Source organism: Miscanthus floridulus, chromosome 17 (assembly GCF_019320115.1).
Source record: "Miscanthus floridulus cultivar M001 chromosome 17, ASM1932011v1, whole genome shotgun sequence".
NCBI lineage: Eukaryota > Viridiplantae > Streptophyta > Magnoliopsida > Poales > Poaceae > Miscanthus > Miscanthus floridulus.
The window spans coordinates 74,470,518-74,489,819 of NC_089596.1; the positions used below are offsets into that span (position 1 = coordinate 74,470,518).

Sequence of the window (19,302 nt, forward strand, 5' to 3'; positions counted from 1 at the left end):
CTGATGATAGCCTAAACAAAGGTCAATCTTGGAGAACACCTTAGCACTAGCTAGTTGATCGAACAAAGTATCTATGCGTGGCAAAGGATACTTGTTCTTAATGGTTACCGCATTAAGAGGGTGGTAATCCACACACATCTATAGAGTGCCATCCTTCTTCTTCACAAAAATGGCTGGACAACCCCATGGTGAAGAGCTAGGACAGATGAAGCCTTTTTCCAATAATTCTTCCAACTACTTCTTTATTTTAGCCAACTCCTTTGGAGCCATGTGGTACGGGTGTTGGGAGATAGACGTAGTACCAGGCTCTAGCTCAATGGAGAATTCCACCTCTCTATCCAATGGCAACCCAGGTAGATCTTCAAGAAAAACATCCAGGTACTCACATACTACTAGAATAGAGATAAGATCAGGAGAGGCTTCAGCATGAGCAGCAATAGGTAAGACTAGATCTGAGGGTACAAGAAGAGACATCCTATCCTCGGAAGAAGAAAGCCATAACTCCACAATTCTCTGCTTCAAATCCAATATTACCCCATATACCCACAACCAATTCATTCCAAGAATAGCATCAATGCCTTGCCCAAGCAGCACCATGAACTAGGGATGCTACATGTGAGTGGCTAATACCAAGCTCACTGTGTCCATCCAAGTATTGATACACATCTACGCACCTAGAGTATGGATTCTATAGGCATACAGTATAGCCATAAGAGGTATATTTTGCCGATCTACAAATCCCATGCTCATAAATGAATGTGATGCACCAGAATCAAATAACACATAAGCTGGATGGGAATTAGTGGTGAACATACTAGCCATCACTGGTTCCTGCTACAATATCTGCTCAGCATCCGTGAAATTCACCTGCCTAGATCGGTTGGCTGGCACTTTCCTCTTGATCACTGTCCGCTTGACAAGCCTGGAGTTAGCTGAAGGTTGAGCAGACTAGGCTTGCTAGTTCTAGGGACACTCTCGGGCATAGTGGCCATCCTTGCCACATTTGAAACAAGCACTTGGCTTGTTTTCCTGTCCCATCCAAGGTGGGACCTGCTTTCCCTTAGGCTACTACTATGGCACCTATTGAGTAGGTACACAGTACTGTGTAGAAGAAGCCTGAGAAGTATGCTGGGGCTATCGAAACGAATGCCCACCTGATGATTGATAGGGCACCCGTCGAACAATATGTACCTTCTGAGTATGGGGGTGGCTAGAAGACCCTATAGCCACCCATTTCCTCTTCCATTCTGCCTAGGAATCTCACTACAAGCCCTCCATGGTGATGGCAGCATTCATCATTGCCCCAAAAGTTCGATAGTTCCTAGTATACAACTTCTCCTAAAGGCTGCAAGAGAGGCCATGACAGAAGCGGTCCCTCTTCTTCTCATCTGTGTCCATATGAGTTCTCGTATACTAGGATAAGTGATTGAACTTATTGACATAGTCCATCACTGTCATACTCCCCTACTGTAGGTCTAAGAACTCAGTCAGCTTCCTATTGAGGACACCAGTAGGAATATAAAATTCTCTGAATGCTGCGGTGAACTCCTGCTAGGTCACCCGGTGATCTAGTTGCTGCATGGCATTGAAGGTATCCCGCCATGCACTTATGGAACCCAACAACTGTTGTGCTACAAAGCGCACCTTCTGCTTGTCCATCATGTTGAGCAACAGGAACTTCTGCTCCAGAATGCTAAGCCAATGCTCCGCGTCCAAGGGCTCAGCTGATGGTGTAAATGTGGGTGGGTGCATCTTGAGGAAATCCTGGTATAAGAAGGGCCCCTCAGGATCATGGGCACCACCCCTGTTCCCACCATTGCCCCTATGGCCTCTATGGGTGAAGCCAGCGACAGCCTGTGCCAGTAGCTCCATGGCATGGGCTGACTTGTGGCGAGCTGCCATCATTTCTGCCATCATCTCCGTGTGAGTCATCGGAGGTGGAGTTTGTGGAGGAGGAGCCAGGTGTGGAGCCTCATGGCTCTCCCCGCCATGCTCATTGGCCCGGCCACTCTCACCTTGGCCCTCGCCAAGATCGTGGCCCGCCCCAGCACTGATGCTCCCATGTTCGGACCTTAGATTTTTCTATAAGAGATAGGAACCACCCACTTAGGACAACCTCCTAGATCAGAAGCAAGGGATTAGATAATGAGAAGATATTTATTAAAGCATTCTTTTTGTTATCCTACCAATTTACTAATCCAAATTATACGTGTAGGGGGACTTTGGTTTAAACAAGATTCTATTATCATGATGCGTGTATCGGCCTATCTGTTCACTCAGGCCAGAATATAGCGGCGTACGCAAAGATTTTGGCACATCGCACACTCACTTTCTGTATGCTAATCGATTGCTTACACAATGTAAGTCAGTGTACCTATAGAAAACTAATTAGATAAAACCAGTGCCGCTATCCTAGATAGACCATATTGTTAGGGCTTATACTTATTTACATAACTTTAGCGCATCCTATTTTTCGCAAAACTTTTGTTGGTCAAATTTTTAAGTTTTGAAAAAGAGTGATGAACTCGTAAACTCATTATTGGCTCTGGTATCAAATATGGTAGAACCACCCAAAATAACATACTTACAGAGGCGCTCGTCTTCCACCAGACACTAAGCACCCTGAAAGCAAGCTACAGCGGGCGGTATTCGTCGGGCACACCCCAAGGAGAACCCAAAAGATCCACATTTTCCCAAGGATCCAATAATGAGAATGAGTTATAATACTTAATCTATTTCATACATCCAAAGTGCGTAAAAAGTACATTATTACATTTCTAAAGTCAGAGTGCGGAATATTAAACAGCGAAATAAAAATAAACATCTAGTGATAAGGAACAAAGATCTGTCTGTGTCCATCAGAAGAATCCTTCACACAGTGATACTCCTCAAGCATTACTTGCAACAGGAGTAAATAAAACCTGGGTGTACAATGTACTCACAAGACTTATCTGACTAGTGGGAATAGTTTCCTGACTCCAAGGGTTATGTAAAGCTTTTTGGTTTCCTGGTTTCCTTTTTATAGAAAGCGATACTAATAGTGAGTCCTTATTGATGTTATTATTAATAGCCATATTAATTTGTTATCTATCCATTCTAGGTAAGCACCTATTCTATTTTCAAGCAAGAGTTGAGCAATCAGTTCCATTTCATGATCTTTTAGCTTTTAGTTCTTACTATGATGCTAAAACATAGACAAGCCATACCGAAACACCAGCGATTCGTGAATCAATGCCCCCAGCTAGGTACCCCAAAAACACACGCCCCGCTTGTACCCCAAGCATAAGCAGGACCAACCCATCACTCTCCTATCCTAGGGTCCAGGTCCCCGTCCAAACTTAGACTCTAAGCCCCCACTCCTAAGTCCCAGACTTAGTGCGGTGCAAGTACCTCCACCATTCCTGCCTCTAATCACTTGGTCCAGAAAGAGACCAAACCCATGACAAGAGAGCAACAAGTCTTTCCTATGCCCATACCTAAGTATGTGCTCGAGATAATAAATCTGTGACTTGCCTACAACCTTTTGCAACGACCGGTCCTTAACCAACACAGACATGGAAAAGGTGTAACCAAGCTATGCCCTGTTGGCCACATGACACAACCTCTTACACCCACCAATACCCAAACAATATCCCTGCCCGATCACCATTTTATCATGAGTGATCATAATTATCTCCTATTGCGAGTAACAGCAGGTTACTCGCGCTACCGAAATCCTGAGCATAGCAGCTACTCGGCCTATACTAGTAGGACTCATAGGTAGATGTATTTATGCATGTAGTTTTCATAAAATACCTAAAACATAAATGCACATTATATATATATATATATTCAGTGATTAGTAAAAATATAGGTTTTGCACCGGGGCTTGCCATGGGCAGGCGGTGGGTCAACAAAGTCAGCACCAAACGGCTCTGAGGCTCCTTCCTGCATGAGGATCTCCTCCTCGTACTCCTCAATGACCTCTTCATAATCATGTTCATCCACGGGCATGAACTCTACCAACTCATGATCTATATGCATGAAATGATGATGCAACACTTAGTAATACAACAACAACAGCTCTTAAAATAAAATACATCTATCAAGCTACTAAATGAGTTCTAGTGACTAAGGTGCTAAGTTACCTACTATTACCCCTAGCAAGTATGAAGCATGCCGTATATTATCTTAGCAACTAAAGGTGTTCTTACTCCTAATACTGATTTGTTTTACATATGATAAAATAAGGGGTACTAGCTACTTTATTTATCAACCTACTCTAGGGCTACAAAAATTACAGCGAGTACATAATAATCTAATGGTCTTACTGTAAAAATTTTGGGGCCAAAGCTATCATCAATTTGCTATAAAAATTCCTACAAATATTATGCTACATAATACTAAGCTTTTTCAATTGAATTTATGAACCTATCATGATCACAGCTAACTATAAACTAACTACAATAACAGATAGATAGCATTTTTGTGAACCTAACAAATTTTGTTTCACTATTTTTGGACATCTATAAGATTTACTACATTTTATCAAAGTTCAGCTCAAAACTAAATTGAATAAGCATTTATTAATTCATTGGAAAATAGAAAACCAAATTCCACAGCGTGGCCCAGAGCGCGACGGCTCGGCCCAGTGCGGCGCAAATGCGCGTGCACACTTGCACCGGCATGGCCCAACGCGGGCGTGGCCCATCCGCGCGACGACGGCCCACGATGAGGAGGCCCGTGCGTTTCGGATGTTTTATGAAAATGACCCTAACCTACCAATGAATCACCCTGAGGCCCATGATACTATTCCTATAGTCAGCTACTTCACAGATAAACCCTCAGAAGAACTTATCTTCGCAACGGCGACACCCTCGGCACCCGCGCGTGCACCGGCGCGGCGGCGCTGGCACAAGGCGGTTACGCCGACCAGACCGGCCCCTCTCCACCCCCAAATGCGAGTCGATGCTCACCTAGGCGTAAACCCGAAGCGATGGGCGGCGACGCAATGAACGGAGATGCTGTCCCGAGCTCCCTCCACGACGGCGGACTCCTCCTTGCAATGGCGGCCACGTTCCCATGAGCCAAGGCATAGACAACATGACCGACCTCAAGGATGGGCATTAGCAACTCACCCTAAACCTACCAGACATGGTGGATTGACCAGAGATGGACCGAGCCGAGCTGGCCGCATGTGCACAAATGGTGCCGTGGCGCACGGCGGTGGCAAGGCTGCGTCAGGGGAGGCTAGGTGGCGGTAGCGATTCGACAAAGCTGTGTAGGGTGATTAGCAGGTGGAGGCAATGCTAACGGTGCAAGGAATTGGCATGAGCTGCATTGGCTAGGGAGCTTGCCTTCAACGCAGACCAACATGGTCTTATTGACGCGGCAGAACGACAGCTCCAAATTGGAGCACGACATGGCGAGGCTCGCTACTAGGTGGGGTCGGGAGGGTGGCTGGATACTTAGCGGAGCCGAGGACGTGGTTAATTGGACTAAGGTGGCTTCACTAGGTTGAATTGCAAGCGCGGGACCGATGACCAAGATGGTAGAGGAACAGGGGATGGCCAGCGTGGCTTGGCGAGACGCGACTGTCAATCGGTGCACAATGCGTACGGCTACGGGGCGATGGGGAAACGGCCAACGTGCATAGGACGATGGGCCGCACGGCCATAAACCGCAAGTCGACGACGATGGCTTGGCCTTGCGATGTGATGGTAAGGGTAGACGGCAAGCCCATGTGTGGCAAGGCGACGTGTGGGCAGAGCCAAGCGTGGCCACGAGCGCACGGTACGGCCAGGCGAGCACGAGGCGGCGGCATAGCTAGGTGGACGCGACTGCGGTGGTAGAGCGCACGTAGGCAACCTCGCACAAGTGGCCACGACCAGCAGCAGCGGGGTGTCGCGACGTGCAGAGTCAGCGACACAACGAAGCGGCGGCAGTGGCTAGCCAGGGCAGCGGGCCCACGGCAACGGTAGCAGTGGCAGAGCGGCCAGACCAGCCGGCGCGGCGTGCATGCAGGCGCGAGGGTGAGCGTGAGCCAGGGTGTGGTAATGGTGACAGTGGCCCGCAACGGGGAGCCAGCGGCAGGCCCGACCAGCGCGGTGGCGCACGTACGGCGTGTGAGTGCGTGCGCGTCGTCGGCCGACGCGACAGCACCGAGGTCAAGCACGGTGACCACGCCTAGATGCAGAAACCGTGTCGTGCACGCTTTTTAAAGTTGCTTGAAATTCCAACACAACGATCCAATTGCTAAACCAATTATTTTACGTTCGAGATGGTGTATCAAGCTACTAAAAGTAACCTTAAGACCATGCCACTGCTTAACCGGATTCCCCTGTAAAAATTGTTGAACTTAGCTTCGTCGAACCATTTACCGACTTACGAAAATTGACTAAGTTCTTATCGGTTTCGCATCGAATTCGATTTCCAAGCTATCAACTATGCTAGCTAATGACTCCCGTTCTCGACCGCACGTATTTCATCGCCACCTACGAAGTTTATACTATAAACTTTATTAAAGTGCCGGGTATGCGTTCTATAGCATTTTCGTTCAATAAAAATTCATCTAGAACCCTAAGTGACACAACGCGATATGAAATATAACATTCGTTTCGCGTTAACATTTCGTGTGACATGAATTTATTTACACTCTATAATTTATACATTATCATATAAACATGATGCATATGCAATGTTTTAACAAAAATTGTATAGTGTAACACCGAGGGTGTTACATTATATTACATTGTCCGCCTCGGTTAAGCATTACCGAGATGGTTGCTGGGCCGGCTGCCCTGTCACGAATAACCGAGGTGGGCAGCTGGCCGGCTCGCCTCCGAGGCCATTTTGAAAACGCCTCACAACAGATTTTGTGTAATAGTGTGATGACTAATTGATGGTAAGATCGACATTTCTGTCATCCACCATTGTACCTTTTTAGTTTTTTTACCAACTTTGGCATCCGATTTGAACCAGATTGAATTTAAACAATCTTGCTAGAGTATTCAGAAGAGGATTACGTGGTCATTCCCACCAAAAATCTTGCTAAAGTATTAACTAAGTTTCCACACGGAATGCGTACTCAACTATATATTTTTGAGGGGCTTAGCATGCATTTTGCTAGGTAATTAAGCTTCCGTGCCAAGCCTACTGCTGTCAGCTAGTCAGTTAGAGCACTTGAAGTGTCTCTTGCTGATCAACTAGCGAACTGTAGCCTAACTGCTTGAGAATCAAATTGTCAACACTTTTAAGTGAGAACCTATCCTTTTGTCATGTACTCATGTTGACGGTGTGATTTCCTTGATAGCATCACACACAACTTCTATCTAAGAAATGTTGACATGTTTAAACCACTATCAATCACTCAATGTGGGAAAGAGTCCGTAACCTATAGGTTGCAAGTGCTTTGCGTCCTGTTCGTTTGGACTTATTTAGTTTATAAGTCATGACTGAAAGTATTGTTGGCTGTTTTGGTGTGAGAGAAAAATATTATTCGTTGGCTGATAAGCCATGCTTGATAAGCCAAATAACGAACAGATTGTTAGTAGAAAATCTAGGTCCTAGGTTTGACTTCTATGCTAGGAATTTAGCCTCATTAAATAAAAAGCCTCCCTTGCTGGCAACCCTGGAAATAGTGGCAGGGCACAAAGCCTATGGTAACGGTGGCAGTCGGCTTGTGCGGTCCTAACTGGGGCCATGTTTAGTTCATCCTCTTAATTTTGACACTATGCAAAAAGAAGATTTTCTGTCACATTAAATTTACGGTACATGCATGGAGTACTAAATATTGATGAAATCAAAAACTAATTGCACAGTTTGGTTGTACTTTGTGAGACAAATATTTTAAGCCTAATTAGTCAACGATTGAACAATTATTACCAAATACAAACGAAATACTACAGTGCGCGCTACAGTGTCAAGAAATCCGGCGGCGCCAAATAGGTGGCCAACTAAACATGGCCTGGGATAGTGATGGGGCGCTGAACCATATGACTGTGGCTACTAGTCTAGGGTACGGCGCAGCGCCGTAGGTCTGCATTGTTAGGGCCCCCAAAGATAACTTGAATTTAACATGTTGCTAATCACAAAAAAGGATGGTGCAAGATAATAACAAGAAGCTGTCTGTTGTGGCATCCCCGAATCAAAAGAAGATGCAATAGGGGATGCCAGATGACACAAACAACAATACAAGATAATCATCAAAAGGGTATATTCAAAATGCAACAATAGCAAGGATATGTGAGGAAACCTCCAATTAATCATGCTAAATCAAGCCCAGTGAGCACGCGTCGGTTGGAGCTACGTCGACAACCTGCCATATCACCTGCACAACGCACAAGATTGAACGAGCTTTCTTTGGATCTCGAGCGTGAGCTGACACCATTGGCTACGGTTGGTAGAAGCTAGCTAGCTAGACAATGTAGTGCCAGTTGACTGGCTGGCAATCGACAGCCTGTTTGTTGGCTGATTCGTATCGTTGCTGGTTCGTGAAGAAGTACTGTTGGTTGGTTTGTGTGAGAGAAAAATACTATTCCGACTAGAAATTTATGATCGTTTACGACAAGCCACAGCCAAACGAACGGGCTAGAAAAGTGTGCCCAAAACGCAGCTGTCGCATGTGCAGCGGAAGCAACTACACTGCTCAGTGCTCACTCACACACGATGCCGCCGATTTTTTTTTTAGCTCTCTTTTTAAAAAGTTTTTCACAGATACGCGTTGCTACTAGTAGTTCGGTGCAAAGGAGAAAAGCGACTTTTAGTTAAATTAATTAAATTCTTTACTTCCACGCGAAGATTTAGGATTCAAAAAGCCGGCCGGTGTCGTTAGCGCGTAGTATCAGTGCATCGGTCACTGCACGAAGTGTGCAAGATGGTAAGTAGCACTGAGTTCTCCGCTACAGTGATAGATACGCCTCGTTCTTAATTACCCAAGAATTATCGTTTTTTGTTTTCCGTACTATAAGTTTGATTAAATTTATTACAAAAATAGATTTAACGATCTATCTAATAATATTAATTATATCATAAATATTAATATTTTTATATAAAATTATTCAAGTTTATTTTTTCTCCGTATATCGATCTCTATCTAATGTGCACCTAATATCAATGAAGTACGAAAAATTCTTTCTTACTCGCTCAACCATGAAACCTCGTTTACATGCACCTAAGACTAATGGTGTATGGGGATGCAGGGCATGTAGTAGCTCTCAGCACAGCAGGAAGCCAGAGGCAGCAGGTGGGGGCGTCCTAGCTCATGTCCTAGTCATGTCAGCACAACTCGGCCGCCGTCCACACCACCAGCATCGATCGGTGGACATCGTGGATCCACAGTAACCTTGTCACTGGTGTGCCAGATTCTTCCGAAAAATATGACAAAAAGGAAGAGATGGATCGAAGCGGCGGGGCAGGGATCCAAGCGTACATCGACGCCAGCATGTCAAATCAGCGTTACGTCAGTGTCGAGCCTAAAATCTCGGCGCCCCACGTCAATGAAAATGATGCCAAACTAAGAGTCTAAGTTCTGAAATCTTTCCTCCAGAGACATATTTGTAAAAACTTAAAAAAAGACTAAAAAATAAAAAGACGCGCAAAATAGACTACAGGTAAGTTGGTAGGCACGCGTTGTTCGCGGTCATTATTTAGAATTAGAATGCAGTTGGTGCCTAGTCAGATTGGTTGATTAGCAGATACTATAGCTAAAGCTAGCTGAGGGTCCGAGGCTGAGTACTGCTACACAGAGCAACTCAGGTATAGCCAGTGTCATTTGACAACTGAGTAACTGACAATACCTGCAGGAAGCTGCTTGTGAATGACGTTGCATCCAGGCATTGGTCGTGTGAGCCCGTGTTTAGTTGATGAAAAGTTGGAAATTTGGCTATTATAGCACTTTTGTTTTTATTTGGCAATTAGTGTTCAATTATGGACTAATTAGGCTCAAAACGTTCGTCTCGTAATTTCCAATCAAACTGTGCAATTAGTTTTTTTCGTCTACATTTAATGCTCTATGCACATATCGCAAGATTCAATATGATAAGTATTATAGCACTTTTTAGAAAAACTTTTCGCGAACTAAACCAGGGCGATCGTGAGAATTGAGGGACGGTACTGAAGTTGACGGCGATACGCTTGCTTATCAGGCAACAGTTGTGGGTAAATGATCTGTTCTGCTCTGTGTTACTGCTACCAACCGGACTGCCCGTTGAGGGTAAATGATCTGCTCGACGCCGCTTGTTAGCAAGTCCTGGCTCCTGATTCCTGAAGGACAACTTGAAGCTCGCCTGTTGTCTTTGCAGAATCAGGAGAAGAAATCAGTCTCTGACTGTGAGGTGGCAACTGGCAAGGCCCGGTTGGTAGCACTGATACGATCCGCCCTGCGGTGAGTTGTTGTATTCTCGATTGGGATGATATACTTTGTTATCTGTAACCGTCGTCTCATGGCAATGATAATGTTATCTATTGGCGCTCAGAATGAATGATGGTTTTCATCGGTTAATCAGAGAATTCCTGACCCTTGACATTATCTAATTACTAGTAAATATGCCAGTGCATTACAACAGAAGAAAAACCAGTCTTAAAAACGTAATGGACAACGATTATTATGATTTAATCCGTTGTCTTTTCTATTAGTCAATGAATTATAAGGGCTAACTTACCATAAATTTCTAGAGCATTTCGCGTGTCCATGATCACTCGAGCACACGTGGGAAACCACTTCTTGTCTCTATTTTCTCTAATCTTGCTGCTTGGGAGAGGCGAGCATGCTCACGCAGGAGAGCTTGGTGCGAGCTCTTCCAAGTCCCTTGAAAAAACGCTAACCTGTGAGCTTCCAGAGTAGTTCCTGCTGGAGCACCTCGCGCGTGGCGTTAGTCTGCAAGCTCAGTGAAGCGGGTCATGGTGGAGCCCCTTTCAACACGAGCGGGTCCCGACATTGTGGGTTAAAGGGATCTCCGGCCGCCCAGAGTGCAAGGATGGTGGGTCCTGACGTCAAGGTGTTGACTACGGCGCGATAGGCTTGAGGCGACGACGGCCTTGTTGCTATGTGCCAGGCCGTTTCAAGCGTCCACCTACCATAGCCACCATGAGGTCCGCGGCGCATAGCGCGGTGGACGAGCGGTGCGACAGGCCGGTGGCTTGGCCGTAGCGGCTTAGCCATGCGGGCGATGTGGCCGGCTAACAGCTCGGGTGAATGTTGTGGTGGATCCGCCCCTGGCGACCGCGATGCCAGGACATAGTACCAAGGCGACGACAGGTTTATGTCGTCCGATTTTATTTGTAGTCGTCTCCTTGTTTACCTTGCTCTGGTAGGTCCGTGTTAGACTCGATTTGAAAAAGATTTGCAACACATGATCTGTGTTGCTTTTTTATTGGAATGCTAAATCTATGTTTGTTTACCATTGATTTTATATATTTAGGGCATGTTTGGGACTACTCTGCTCCACCTTTTCAGCTCTGCTCCACCAACTCCACCACAGAGTAGCTCCACTGTGGAGTTTCTGGAGCAAGTGGACCTGTTGGCACGCAGTTTAGCTTCAGCTCTAGAAACATGAGGTTTCTATAGAAAAGGTTTACTATGCTCCTGATCGATGTTTGGTGTATGTTCTGTTGTATGCAGAGCATGTGTAATTGAATATTTTTTTACCAATTCAAATATGGTGTAAATATTATAATCTCATTTAATTTATTGGAGAAAAGTAAAAAACAAATATTTCGGCCAAATAATTTCATACTTTTGTCACGTAAATTTCAAAGTGCTTGATGGATAATCGACAAAGTTCATATTTCGGATACAAATAATTGTCCATACATGACTAATGATAAATAAGATAACAAAGTCCATCATTCTAATAGAAATAGTTGTCCATAGATAACTAGAGAATAGTGACTAATACATAATTCTAGTTCCAAGCTAGAGAAAGAGCGGTGGCTAAGTCATCATGGAATTTGCCCATAGTAGGAGCATTCGGTGCATCAGTAGTGCCATTTGATCTAGCCACATATTTTAGGTACCTTTCCGGAATCTCTGGAACATAATTTGGATCACGGTCGCACCGAGCGAAGTCTAAGTCTTCACCGCCATGCTCACGAGTGAAGTTGTGAAGGACCATAGTAGCCACAACAACCATTTTTTGCTTGAACATCGGGTAGGATGCCATTTTATATAGAATCTGCCATTTCATTTTTAGCACTCCAAATGATCGCTCAATAACATTGCAGATGGATGAGTGAACACGATTGAACCTTTCTTTAGGAGTCTTTGGTTCCATTCCTCTATGCCACTCCGGCATATGATACCTCTCACCTTTATAAGGACAAAGGTATCCCGGATGATTAGGATATCCCGCATCGATAACATAATATTTGCCTATAATTATTAGAAACAAAATATTAGATCACATTTGTAAGCATTTGATCAAACAATAAAGTGCATGGTCATATTTTTAATACCTTTTGGAGGGTGTGGAAAAAAGCTCTCGTCCACTCTAATTGCATTGTACAGGACACTAGTATCATGCATAGAGCCCAGCTGTCCCGTCGACACATAAGTGAACCTCGTATCAAAGTCACAACTTGCTAGAACGTTTTGAGTAGGTATACCAGACTTTCCAATATATCTTACTTGATCGTCAGGTGGCAACGAAAAAAAAAACATTAGTACATATATCATTACATCAGTACATAAAGCCATACAAAATTATTGATACGTTGATAGCACTCACATTTTTTGCTTTCTTCCACCACTCAGCCTCCATGTCAATTGTTTGGGTCGCATTGTTCCAACCGGTACCTGTTTGCCTCCTCTTCAACTTTAGCCAAATTGTCCAATCAGCCTTTAATTTATCCCACTTGTTCTTAATTTGAGTCTTTAATAATGAGATACCAGTCATTTGCAAAAACCTAGCCGAGACCTCAGTATAACCTACAGAGTTCAAATTAGTATTTGGGCGATTGTCTCTACTAACTTGTTCAGCCATCAACTCGTAGGCTAATTGCAAATGTGCATCATTCTAGTCCATTTGATCACCATGACAATGATATTGCAATAGTATGTTCAAGCACTCAGGATAATCTATTGAATTTTGCTAGCACTGTCGCACAAATACTATCTATTCAAGGCACCATGAAGCTCATTTTGAAGTTTTACAGCAAGGAGCAATACCTGTTCATCTTTCTTCTTCGCTGGTAGTGGTCGTTTGCGTGAAGCACATGCCAGAGGGCGTTGGTCGACTATGGCTTGTGGGGTGGCCTACCCTGATCGGCCAGCAGCTGGTCCTGGACGGCCACACCCGTCCCACCCTGGACGGAGGCCACCGGCGGCGCCGCTGGAGGAGGCCGCGCTAGCCCCACCCTAGGCGCCGGCGAGCTTCCTCGACCCACGGACACGCTGACAGCAGCTTCATGCGAAGTTGGGGGAGGGAAGACGGAGGGGATTTGGGGGTAAGAAAAGAGAGGATCCAGTTTAGGATCAACGGATCTATCTTCTCCGTCCATCACCTGGCCGGATGTCTTGCCGTGGCGGCCGGAATGAATGGCGGCGTCGCTAGGGTTTGGGGAGGACGGGCTGGAGCCTAGAGGAGAGAGGCGACGGGAGTAGAGGATGAGAGCGTCGGGTGGGGGGCGACGGGAGGAAACAGGAATAGAGCGAAACGGTATTTACGTAACGAGTGGCAATTGCGGGTAATTACCTCCAACTCCACGAGGACATACGAAACGCTGGTTCGTGGAGTACCCTCTGAGGAGCTCCGGGAAAAACATGGAGTTGGACCAAAACTCCATCTTTTTTTGGGAGTAAAGTTTGTGGAGTCGGACCTATTTGGCAGGAAAGTTTAGGAGCAGAGCTACAAAAGGTGAAGTAGAGCAGTCCTAAACAGGCCCTTATTCCTTCTACTCTACGTTTGGATTGGAACCCCTACATCGTTTCCTTCTGCACCACGTTTTCTCAATTTATTCCATCCGATTTCCTATTGGAAAAATAGGGGAGAAAAATTGACAAAAAGAACTCACGTATAGAACTGAGCAGCGGAGAAAACGGAAAAAGAAGGAAAAGAAACATGACACGTGGATGGGAATGTCGGATACAACAGTGGCTAACGGAGAAAAAACGGACGCGGTTTTCTGAGGCTGATGACCCGAGGATGAGTCATTTTATTATTAAGTTGGATAAAAAATTATTTGTGATAGAAATTTTGCCTATTCAATATTAGGTATAGATTTGATTCCTTGGAGCATCTTTTATAGTCTTGTCTTGGAATGTGTTTGGACACGGAGTGATGTTTATCAGAGGCTTCCGGTTTACTATCTTCCTATCGCGCGGATGCAGAGCCTTATCCATCCGTTGATCTTGTTTGGCACTCTCAATCTTTTGTTCATTTGGGCAATTTGTAAACAAAGGCAGCAAAGAGCAGGTCTTGTACATTTGCTTATCCAAAGGATCGAAGTCGTACTCGTACACATGTTGCTGTTTTTTTTCTTTCAAAGGCAAGGAATTATAGAAAGAGTATTCGGTTTCCATTGATACTCCGTCTCCGTGGATGCAAAACTTCTTGCTGTTGATGTCAGTATGTCACCATCACTCAGATCCTCCCTCTTCATTTTCATTCAGACGGCGGCTTAACTTGGAGAATTGAAAAGTAGATAGTTTGTTAGTTTAAGCCTTCCAAGTTAATCTCTGAAAAACGACATTAGATTTTTGGTGGAGCAGAACAACCAGTCAGTTCCCACGGGGAACCCGGAGTACTTACCTACAGATTTACCCTCGCCAGAATCAGGATCCGGCCCATGCAAAGGAGTCATTGGGCTCTGAAGGCCCATACTAGCAGGCCCGTACGCCGATCCCAGCGGCGTCCCCGAAACCAGGGGGGCAAAACGGCGACAAGCCCCACCGTTCCCGTGCAAACAATTCGGTTGCCCATGCCCTACGTGGACCACGGGAGGGCCCACTCACCAGCGACCCCGCGCACGTAGGCCACCAGTCTCCTCGCCTCCTCTCGGCTGCTCCCCTCCCGCTTCCCGACGACACAGCCCGACAGCCCGCAGCTCACAAGGGATAACCCCAAACCAACCCAAAACCCTAGCGACCAGCCACATTGATGACCTCCGCCTCCCCCGCCGCTGCCGACGTAGATGCACAGGCTCTCCCTCACCGTCATTGACGCCGCCTCCGCCGCCGCCGCCATGCCCTTTGCGCTCCGGCTCGGTGGTTCCCCAGCGCTTCGCCTCGCCGCCGCGCGCCGCGCGGGCCCGCGGCCCCCGGCGTTGCTGCGCTTCGGTGCCGGGGCCGGGGCGCGGAGGGGGCTAATCTGCTCCGTCGAGGCCGCCAGGAGGGGTGGCGGTGACGAGGATGCGGAAGCGGAGGCGGAGGAGGGTCGGAGGGGAGGCGGGAGCCGCGTGCCACCGGAGAGGAGGATGAGGGGCGGGGGTAACGCGGCCGCTGCCGCGGTGGGGACGAGCGTCGAGCTCCTGGCGATTCCTGGTGTGGGGCCGCGCAACCTTAGGAAGCTCGTGGACAATGGCTTCGAGGGCGTCGCCCAGCTCAAGCAGCTCTACAGGGACAAGGTGCACTAGCTTGTGTTTTTGCTGGTTTGTGTGTTACAGGTAGGATTTTGGTTGCATCAGGGCGTGGGTATTATGCTACAGCACTGTTAGATTGGTTATAATATTGCATCAAAGAAATCCTTCGTACATGTGCCTATCTTTGTGCTTCGTTTTGGTTAATAATAACAGTTTTTGTTGCTTGACCATACATTATATCTCCCCATTATATCTATGCTTTGTTGTACAAGCCAAAATATTGAATATCATGTTGTGCACACTTACACACACTGTTTGCTGAAAGGTATCCTTTCCGCAAGACATTAACATTGTAAAATAGTTAAGTAGCAAATGTTTATCATTATAGAGGGTCTTTAGTTTATTTTTTAAGTAACCGAGCATATGTGAAATTTGAAATCAAATGAAAGGAACATGGCATGCTAATATTTTTTTTTCTGATTTACAGTTTTAGATTTATTGGACTTTTGAGAACTTTATGCGAGACAATAATATCCCCAATCCCCTTATCTTGAAGTCTTTAAGGCCCTGTTTGGTTCACAGGAATTGATGGGAATTGGAAAATAATCTAATAATAAAATGAGAAGCACTTTCTAGATATTGGTTTCAATTCATGGGATCCAAACAGGCTCTTAAAGAAAACCAGGTCCATTTCAAACAGTCAAAATTGTAAAGGATCCATGTCTATTGTGGGTGGAAGTAAACAAACTCATGCTATTAAGGTTGCAATTCTTGCATAGATCTTAAAGTGCTTACATGGTGTTGTAGATTTACAAATGATACGAGAACACTTTCAGCTTTCTGCTTAGGCCCTGTTTGGAGCACAGGATTTTTTTCTCGAATCCTGCGTTTTTCCTGTGAAATTCTTGTAAGATTCCTGTGAATTTCTTGCATAGATCTTTTTTTTATTGTTGTCGATGTTATTGTGTAAGTTTTACAGTTTTCTCTATTTGATACACCTTTCTCTGGATATAGAACCACTATATGCTATACTAATAGCTTGCATGCATGTGCAGTTCTTTGGCAAGTCTAGTGGGCAGATGGTTGAGTTCTTACAGTGCTCTGTTGGCATTGTACATAAGAATCATGCTGAGAGTATAACCTCATTCATTAAAGAGAGTGTTGATGAGGAGCTGAAAGATACAGATTCATCTAAACCCACTCAGAATAAGAGGCTGACCTTTTGTGTGGAAGGGAACATCAGCGTTGGGAAAACCACTTTCCTCCAAAGAATAGCTAATGAGACAATTGAACTGCGTGATCTTGTAGAGATAGTTCCTGAGCCTATTGATAAGTGGCAAGATGTTGGCCCTGATCACTTCAATATATTGGATGCCTTCTATGCTGAGCCACATAGGTATGCATACACTTTCCAAAACTATGTGTTTGTGACGAGGGTCATGCAAGAAAGGGAATCTCAAGCTGGAATAAAACCTCTCAGACTGATGGAAAGAAGTGTATTCAGTGATAGGATGGTAGGTCAATCATTCTTACAAATTCTATTTCTGGAACTGAACATGCATTTCAGTTGCCTTCATATATGATTATGAAGTATCATCATCCAACTGATTGTTCTGTTATTGTGTACCAGGTATTCGTCCGTGCTGTTCACGAAGCTAATTGGATGAATGAGATGGAGATCAGCATCTACGATTCCTGGTTTGATCCAGTTGTGTCATCACTCCCAGGTCTCATCCCAGATGGATTTATCTATTTAAGAGCTAGTCCAGATACTTGCCACAAAAGAATGATGCATAGGAGAAGATCAGAGGAAGGTGGTGTCTCACTTGATTACTTGCAAGGTTTGCATGAGAAGCATGAGAGCTGGTTGCTTCCTTCGAAAGGATCGGGTCCTGGTGTATTATCGGTCAGTCAACTGCCCATGCATATGGAGGGCTCCTTGCCTCCAGAAATACGGGATCGTGTATTTTACTTGGAAGGAAATCACATGCACTCTAGCATCCAGAAGGTACTTGCTCCGATTGTTTCAAATTCTGGGTTCATGAAACACATTGGGTTATTTCCTGATGTGTCAGGTCTTTCCAAAGTTTTGAATGAAAAATGGTTAACAAACATTGCCCACTCGAATTTTTTATGACTTCAGTGGTTTATTGGCTTGTTATGAAGTTCAATTTCATTTAAATGTTGATGATGCTGTTTCTACTTTATAGGGAGAACAATAAACATGTGTAACAGTTATATGTCAATTCACTAGAAATATTTGCATTTTCCTAATGCTACTTGTGCAAATACCATCATTATCACAAACTATGTTGCCATTATTACAGTTTTGTACTAGAGCACACCGTGTCCAATCTCAGAATCTAAATGCAATTGCAATGGAAAACTTTGATTCAATTTAAATTGAATGGTTTGCTAGGAATGGTAGATCAGTTCCTGGAGGTATCCAGGTTATTACCACTGAACTTAGCATCACTGCTTTAAGCACCTCAGTTAAATTAATGTCTTTTTCTATGTAGGTTCCTGCTCTCATCTTGGATTGTGAACCTGATATTGATTTCAGCAAAGACATAGAAGCTAAACGACAGTAAGTTTGCACAACTTCCTTATACAAACTGTGTTATTTCTTGCCTCAAGTTTTGTCCATGGACGGCAGTGAGTTTGTTGCTCCTGTAGTTCTATTCCAGTCACTGTTTACTGAATTGAATTCCAACATACTCCTACTTGTTTTCTAATGAAGACTTTGATCTACCCACAAAATCATGTGTTCTCATTTAATGCTAGTCTTTCGTCTGTGTAGATATGCTAGGCAAGTTGCAGAGTTCTTTGAATTCGTGAAGAAAAAGCAGGAACAAGCTCCATCCGAGCAAACAAGCAATGACAAGGACCGCATGAACCCACAGGTATTGCTTCCTAACAGCAGCCGCTTGTGGGGGGTCCCTAAAGGCAACCCTTTTGCAGGCTCTCCAATGAATCTGGATTTCAGAAGAGCCATGTCTTCGTACCTCTCAACTTAGGACTCCCAGCTGCTAAAAGAAATTAGCTGTCCTCGCTCACTGACCTTGCAGAGAGCCTATGCATTAAGTTCAACCTTAGGTCGCCTGATGCTAGCCACTGATGTAAAATAGGTTGCATCTCCCTTGTGTAAATTATGATCTTAGCGCTAGTTCCACGTTTTGCAGCACTAGCATCTGCGTTTATCAGATCTGATCGGTTGACAGGTCTAATCTGTACCGTAGTTACTTTGCTGGAATCATTCTGTTGAACAGATTTTGTGGAGTGCGTGTGCTGCTTCGACTAATACTATGTGTGGAAGGTTCCTGATGATGTCATGTTATGCGTTTGTTCACCTGGTGGAAAGGCTTTGGGCCGCCTCGAGGATTGACCGGGGAGCCGTTTTGAAATGTTTGTGCTGGTCAATGTGAAATGTGCGCGCTGGCTGCCGCAGACCCGCAGCGTTGGCAAACTGACATTCAACATCCGAATTTGTGGTCCGTGGCGTCTGATGCTCATGCTCTGATCTGATGCCCTGTGTCATGAGGCCGTCGGAACAGGTGACGTGGTGAACGCATCACGCTGTACGGTCAAGTCTCAACTCTCAAGTGTCCGGTCATGGGGCATATGCCGCACAACGTATTGGGCAGGGAAGCCTTGTCCTCCACCAACACCAAGAAAAACAGGCGAATCAGATTGGCGATTGCTACACGCTGATTCTGCGGACGATTCACATACAGCGAATGACCTGTTTGTCTGAGGTCCAGTTTAGTTCCCAAAATTTTTGCAAAATTTTTTACATTTCTCGTCACA

The 19,302-nt window shown here is 45.1% G+C and overlaps 1 protein-coding gene across 2 annotated transcripts; it reads left to right on the forward strand.

The window, feature by feature from the left end:
* The first annotated feature begins 15,001 nt into the window (after window positions 1-15,001).
* Window positions 15,002-18,814, forward strand: LOC136517130 (uncharacterized). Of its 2 annotated transcripts, XM_066510649.1 has the most exons (6): window positions 15,002-15,540; window positions 16,551-17,009; window positions 17,126-17,503; window positions 18,015-18,082; window positions 18,296-18,398; window positions 18,457-18,814. In XM_066510649.1, exons 1-6 carry the CDS (start codon window positions 15,109-15,111, stop codon window positions 18,466-18,468), a joined length of 1,452 nt encoding a protein of 483 aa, XP_066366746.1. In that variant the 5' UTR covers window positions 15,002-15,108; the 3' UTR covers window positions 18,469-18,814. The 2 variants fall into 2 exon arrangements, with proteins under 2 accessions (XP_066366746.1, XP_066366745.1); XM_066510648.1 differs by having other exon boundaries at window positions 18,296-18,814.
* Window positions 18,815-19,302: the final 488 nt, after the last annotated feature.

Coding starts and splice junctions, on each gene's coding strand:
- LOC136517130 (XM_066510648.1), top strand. CDS start 15,109: ATGCACAGGCTCTCCCTCACCGTCATTGACGCCGCCTCCGCCGCCGCC. Junction 15,541..16,550: donor AGCAGCTCTACAGGGACAAG/GTGCACTAGCTT, acceptor ATGCATGTGCAG/TTCTTTGGCAAGTCTAGTGG. Junction 17,504..18,014: donor TGCACTCTAGCATCCAGAAG/GTACTTGCTCCG, acceptor TTTTCTATGTAG/GTTCCTGCTCTCATCTTGGA.